Genomic DNA, 7,182 nt, shown 5'->3' with positions numbered 1-7,182 from the left:
CCAACTAGGAGAGAACCAAAAACTAGTGAAGGCAAAGGAGAAAAGGAAAGATATACCCATCTGAATGCAGAGTTCCAAAGAATAGCAAGGAGAGATAAGAAAGCCTTCTTAAGTGAACAATGCAAACCAATACAGGAAAACAAAAGAATTGGAAAGACTAAAGGCGATGGCACCCCATCCAGTACTCTTGTCTGGAAAATCCCATGGATGGAGGAGCCTGGTGGGCTGCAGTCCATGGGGTCGCTGAGAGTCGGACACGACTGAGCGACTTCCCTTTCACTTTTCACTTTCATGCATTGGAGAAGGAAGTGGCAACCCACTCCAGTGTTCTTGCCTGGAGAATCCCAGGGATGGGGGAGCCTGGCGGGCTGCCGTCTATGGGGTCGCACAGAGTGGGACATGACTGAAGTGACGTAGCAGTAGCAGCAGGTTCCTTTACATGCAGATATTTTTCAACAGTAAACAATGCAGCACTAAACAATCCATGGTAGGCTGAATCTGTGAATGTGGAACCACAGATAAGATGGAACCATGGATATCGAGGGACCACATGTATAAAGATCCAACTATAAGTTATGCAAGGGTTTTTGGCTGTGAGGATGGTTGGTGCACCTAATTCCACCCCATTTCCCATATTGTTCTAGGGTCAACTGTACAGACCAATATCCTTGATGAATGTAGATACAAAAACTATCAACAAAATATTAGCAAACCAAATTTAACAGCACATTAAAAGGATCATACACTATGATCAAGTGGGATTTATCTCTGGGATGCCAGGATGTCTCGACATATGCAAATCAGTAAATGTGATACACCACATTAATAGAATGAAAGATAAAAATATATGATCATCTCAACAGATGCAGAAAAAGCACTGGACAGAATGGAACATCCTTTCTTGATTAAAAAAAGACTTTCAACAAGTCAAATATAGAAAGAATGTAGCTAAAGGCAAATATAAAAAGCCCACAACTCACATCATGCTCAAGGCTGAAAGGTGGGAAACTTTTCTTCTACGATCAGATCAGAACCAAGACTAGGGTGACACTCTCACCACTCCTATTCCACACATTACTGGAAGTCCACAGCCATAGGAACCAGGTAACATAAAGAAATAAAAGGCATCCAAATGAAAAAGGTAGGAGTAAAATTATCTTTATTTGCAGATGATATGATCTCATATGTAGAAAATCCTAAGACTGCACTAAGAAATTGTTAGAACTAATCGGTGAATTCAGTAAAGTTACAGGATAGAAAATCAATGTACAGAAATGCCACATTTTTCCACACTAATAATAAAACATCTGAAAAAGAAATAAAACATACCCATTCATAATAGCATCAAAAACAATAAAATATTTAAAGATGAATTTAAACAAGGAGGTGGAAACTATAAGACTTTGAGGAAAGAAAATGAAGAAGACACAAATAAATGCAAAGATATATTATGTCATGACTTGAAGAATTAGTATTGCTAACTGTCCATATTACTGAAGCCATCTATGGATTCAATGCAATCCCTATCAAATTTTCAACAGCATTTTCACAGGAATAGAAAAAAAAATCCTAAATGCTTACATATAGTAGTATAGTGTCAGTTGTTCAGTTGTGTCCACTCTTTGCAACCCCATGGACTGTAGCCCACCAGGACCCTCTGTCCATGGAATTCTCCAGGCAAGACTACTGGAGTGGGTAGCCATTCCCTTCTCCAGGGGATCTTCCCAACCCAGGGATCAAGCCAGATCTCCTGCATTGCAGGGGGATTCTTTATCATCTGAACCACCAGGGAAGCCCCTAAAATGCTTATGTAAACACAAGAGATGCCAAATATATAAAGCAATCCTGAAAAAGAAAAATAAAGCTGGAGGCATCTCAATTCCTGATTTCAAACTATACTAAAAAACTATAGTAATCAAAACAGTATGGTGCTCACGTAAAAACAGACACATACACCAAGGGGACAGAATTGACAGCCCACAAATGAGTCCATGCATATATGGGCAATGTTTGACAGGGCTTCCCAGGGTGCAAGCTTCATCCCTGTTCATGGAAGGAACATCCCACATGCCATGTGGCCCAGCCAAAATGTAAAAAAGAAAACAAAGAAACGAACAGAAACATTAAAATGATACTCCAGGGTAGGTTGTTTTGTAGGAATAAAAAGCTCTGGAGATCTGTTGCACAGCATTGTGGATACACTTACTAGTACTGAACTGTACACTTCAAAAATATTAAGATGGTAGATTTTATGTTATGTGTCTTCTACCACAATGTTAAAAATTTTAAGATACTCCAATGTCAACAACTTGAAGTCTGTTAATGCAGTGATAGAGTAGCAGAATTCACCTTTGCTTATTTCTCTTCCCAGCTTAAGAGCACATTGACCACTGAGTGCCACCTGGTGGCTGGTGCAGGTTGACACGCCCAGCGAGGACCAGCAGTGGCACAACCAGGGCACCAGTCCCGTCCTCTGGCCACATGGAGTGTGAAGGGCATGCCCCCGCTATTCAGGGCCTAACAAAACATGGTCCACTGGAGAAGGGCATGGCAAACCACTTCAGTATTCTTGCCTTGAGAAGACCATGAGCACAATCTATTTAACTGACTTCATAAGAAAACATGTGATAAGAATTTACCACATCAGCAGGCCTCCCTCACCTGCCCACGGCAGCTCTTAAAGTTATCCTATATTAATAAAGCTACTTCTTGCCTATCAAAAAAAAAAGAATTTACCACATCAAAGGAAACTTCTGTTTTGTTTACAAGCCTAACAATGAACTGTGGGAACTAAGCATGAATCTAAGCACAATGAATCAACTTTTCAGGTTCAACCAATGCCCTTTGGATACACTGATGATGAATGGCAGGTCATCCCAAATCCTACCACCACAGAATTTACCATGCAGCCCTGGGTCTCTTTTGGTCTCAGGACTGACATCTGGGCTGGAAGACTACAACACCCTAGAGAAGTGATGGGAAGTCTCTGACCAACCTAATTCCTCCCCCCACACCTCCACTTGTCCCCCACTTCCCACCCCACCAACTAGGAGAGAACCAAAAACTAGTGAAGGCAAAGGAGAAAAGGAAAGATATACCCATCTGAATGCACAGTTCCAAAGAATAGCAAGGAGAGATAAGAAAGCCTTCCTAAGTGAACAAGGCAAACCAATACAGGAAAACAAAAGAATGGGAAAGACTAGAGATCTCTTCAAGAAAATTAGAGATTCTAAGGGAACATTTCGTGCAAAGGTGGGCACAATAAATGACAGTATGGATCTAATAGACACAGAAGATATTAAGAAGAGGTGGCGAGAATACACAGATCTATACAAAAAAGGACTTAATGGCCCAGATAACCACAATGCTGTGATCATTCATCTACAGCCAGCCATCTTGGAGTGTGAAGTCAAGTGGGCCTTAGGAAGCATCACTATGAACAAAGCTAGTGGAGGTGAAGGAATTCCAGCTGAGCTATTTCAAATCCTAAAAGATGAAGCTGTGAAAGTGCTGCACTCAATATGCCAATATTTGGAAAACTCAGCAGTGGCCACAGGACTGAAAAAGGTCAGTTTTCATTCCAATCCCAAAGAAAGGCAATGCCAAAGAATGTTCAAACTACTACACAATTGCACTCATTTCACATGCTGGCAAAGTAATGCTCAAAATTCTCTATGCCAGGTTTCAATAACAGTATGTGAACCATGAACTTCCAGATACACAAGCTGGATTTAGAAAAGAGGAACCAGAAATCAAATTGCCAACATCCACTGGATCACAGAAAAAGCAAGAAAAATCCAGAAAAACATTTACTTCTGCTTCACTGACTATGCTAAAGCCTTTGACTGTGTGGATCACAACAAACTGGAAAATTCTTAAAGAGACAGAAATATCAGACCACCTTACCTTCCTCCTGAGAAACCGGTATGCAGGTCAAGAAGCAGCAGTTAGAACCAGACATGGAAAAATGGACTAGTTCCAAATCGGGAGAGGAGTACATCAACACTGTATATTGTCACCCTGCTTACTTAACATATATGCAGAGCACATGATTCAAAATGCCCGACTGGATGAAGCAAAAGCTGGAATCAAGATTGTCGGGAGAAATATCAATAACCTCAGATATGCAGATGACACCACCTTATTGCAGAGAGCAAAGAGGAATTAAAGGTTCAGACACAACTGAACAACTGGACTGAACTGAACTGTAGTCCATGGGGTTGCAATGGGTAGGATACAATTGAGCAACTGAACAACTGGATTTGCACCCTGCTCATGTACCTTTCTGCCCTGCTCCTTCCTTCTACTCTCAGTTCAGTTCAGTTCAGTCACTCAGTCGTGTCCAACTCTTTATGACCCCATGAATCGCAGCACGCCAGGCCTCCCTGTCCATCACCACCTCCTGGAGATCACTCAGACTCACGTCCATCGAGTCAGTGATGGCATCCAGCCATCTCATCCTGTGTCGTCTCCTTCTCCTCCTGCCCCCAATCCCTCCCAGCATCAGAGTCTTTTCCAATGAGTCAACTCTTCGCATGAGGTAACCAAAGTACTGGAGTTTCAGCTTTAGCATCATTCCTTCTACTCTAAACAGCCTTAATTTAGAAATGATGCATCAAAATTTTTTTGTTCCATTTATTGAGTATAATTTTCTGTTCTGTGTGATATTTGCTTCCTTTAGCAGGAAGAATAGTTGCTGCTTTTTACTCATGTAGCCCATTCCTATTATATTTCTGTGTGGGTCAGTGGTCCTCACATGGAAAAACATTCCTTTCACTTGCACTAAGGGTTTGGAAACTTTGGGAAAATACCCAGGCGTCCATGGTGTCAATTGCTCCAGGGCTGGGTGCTGGCTGTGCTGTTGCTCACACGTTTTAGCTCCCACTGTGGGCCCAAGGTCATGCGGATACAGAGGTGGATAGGTCTGAGGGCACGATCAGAAAATGCAGCGAGGGGAAATGAGTAGCGGGCTCTGGATTCTCCAAAGCTGACTTCACTTGTTCTGGGAAATACCACACCTCTGCACTGAAGCAGACAGGAAAGCAACATCGTAATAATATTCTTTTCTAAGCCTTCTTAGAAAGCACCATCTTGAAGAGTTCATGCTGAACTTATGGGGCTTTCCTGTGGAAAATGGGAGCCCAGAAGAGATTTTAAGTAGGAACTAATTTAATTGGGTTCTAGAAAGATCCTTGGGCAGCCAGGTGGCAGCTAGATGAGAGATGGGCAAGATCCTGGGAAGAGATAGTTAGGGATGCTGCCATGTTCAGGTGAGAGATGATTGATCAAGCTGTGGTCCTGCTTGGAGAAAAGAGGACAGGAGGGCCACAGGCACACAGAGAAGACAGAATCCACTGTGAGGGGTGCAGGTCAGAGACGATAAGGATGCCCTGGGTGAATCCACAGGACAAGGTTTACAAGGAGGAGAGGTAAGACGGGGGCATGGGCTGAACATCACAGAGGCCATGCTGAGTGAGAGGCACCCTTGGGACACACAGGCACAGGTGACCACAGCCAAGAAGGTCAGAACAGTAGCAGAATAATGGCTCCTCAGAGATGTCCACATCCTGATCCCAAACTCACATGGCAAAGGGGACTTAAGGATTTTGAGATGGAGAGAGTATCCTGAATTACCCAGGTGGCCCAATCTAATTACACACACCCACATAAGCAGATAGTCTTTCCCAGGTGTAGTCAAAGGGAGACGTGACAAGGGAAGAAAGGTCAGAGAGATGCAATGTTGCTGGCTTTAAGATGGGGGAAAGAGGCCATAGCCAAGGATGTGGGGAGCCTCTAGATGATGGAAAAAGCAAGGCGATGGATTCTCCTCTGGAGCCTCCAGGCAGGAACGCAGCCCCACTAATAACTTTACTGTAGTCCTGTGAGACCTGTGTTGGAGTTCTGACCTCCAGATTGGTAAGATAATACATTTGGGTTATTGAAAGCCATTATGTTTGTGGCAATGTGTTGCAGCGACAATAAGAGACTAAGACATGGATGACAGATCCAGGTACTTAGCCTGCACACCCACCACCCACCCCTGCCACACACACATACCCATGGACCACTGTCTTCAGCCTTACCCTGGTGATGCCCAGTGCGCCCACATTCTCGCTGTAGGAGGTGGTGCCGTTCCCTGTCCCCCAGGCCCCTGCCAGCAGGCAGCCCAGGCCCTCGATGCCAATGCCTCGGTTGATGGCATGCTTTGGAGGGGGTGGAACCCCCACCAGGCGGGCACAGGCATGATAATCGCCTATTGACTCCACCATTGAGGAGATTACCGCTGCGATGATCCCAAAGACCCCAGCCGGGCTGACGGTGGGGAGGCCCCACTGTCCTGAAAATGCAATGCAGAGGGAATATTAACCCAGAAGACAACAGGTTACTGGACCCCAAATAATTTCTTTCCGAGAGGATTCTCCGGAAGGCTTTAAAAGCTGGGCAACACGTCTTCCAGCCCCACAACTGTCCTGAGACTTTGTCTTGAACCCCTGCCTTACCCGTGCCTCCCTGGGGGTGGGTCCCATGCCTTGACCTTGAGATCACAGTGCGCACAAAGAACCAGCAATCCAGCCTTTTCCCAGGAAGGCCGTGAAGCATTCTGAAGTCCAGATACTTACTCAGGGAGGCTGTAGCTCCCTAGCCCCCGAGGCCACCCCTGCCTATCACCACTGAAACGTGCTTATTCACACAACCTGAGCCAAGAACTGCAGGGAAAGGAGACCAGAAGAGGCCTAAGGGATGGCCTTGACCTCCAACCCAGAAATGTTCTCATTCAGTCCCGAGCCTCCCTTGTGTGGGACCCACCGAGTCCAGGAGGAGCCCCAGATGCTGGCTAGAGGTCGGGGTTCCTCTGTGCTTTTCCCCACCACAGGCTGTTGTCAGATCCCTTGGAGAAGATTCTCCCCCACACCCCCTGGCTCTATTCACCACCCGCTCTGTTGCCCTGAGCCCCATGGACAGACCTAGGAAGCATGTGTCCCAGGCAACAAGGGCCCAGTCTGCTCATTACCTGGGTAAGGGAAGCGAAACCACGGAGCCTGGCTCAGGACGCTGCCTTTGGTGTCAGTGCGGGCCAGGTACCCGTAGGCTGTGGGTGCTGAAGGGAGGGCGTCGGTGACTGTGAGCACAAAGCAGAGCAGCCACGAGATGCAGAGCCCCAGCAGTACCTGCGGAAGGGAG

At 45.5% G+C, this 7,182-nt stretch overlaps 1 protein-coding gene across 1 annotated transcript in view; it reads right to left on the bottom strand.

Moving 5' to 3' along the window:
• LOC104982384 (solute carrier family 23 member 2-like) overlaps positions 1-7,182 on the bottom strand; it is a gene marked incomplete at its 3' end in the record, with an annotated part of 70,690 nt that overhangs the window by 4,084 nt on the left and 59,424 nt on the right. The window contains exons 9-10 of the mRNA XM_010831749.1: positions 7,013-7,169; positions 6,084-6,337 (exon numbers count right to left, since the gene is read on the bottom strand). Of these exons, the coding sequence (XP_010830051.1) occupies positions 6,084-6,337; positions 7,013-7,169 (411 nt within the window). The remainder of the gene's footprint in view (positions 1-6,083; positions 6,338-7,012; positions 7,170-7,182) is intronic.

Source organism: Bison bison, unplaced genomic scaffold (assembly GCF_000754665.1).
Source record: "Bison bison bison isolate TAMUID 2011002044 unplaced genomic scaffold, Bison_UMD1.0 scf7180017864530, whole genome shotgun sequence".
NCBI classification, from domain to species: domain Eukaryota; kingdom Metazoa; phylum Chordata; class Mammalia; order Artiodactyla; family Bovidae; genus Bison; species Bison bison.
The sequence above is the reverse complement of the archived record's forward strand: the minus strand, read 5'-3'. Positions and strand labels throughout refer to the sequence as shown.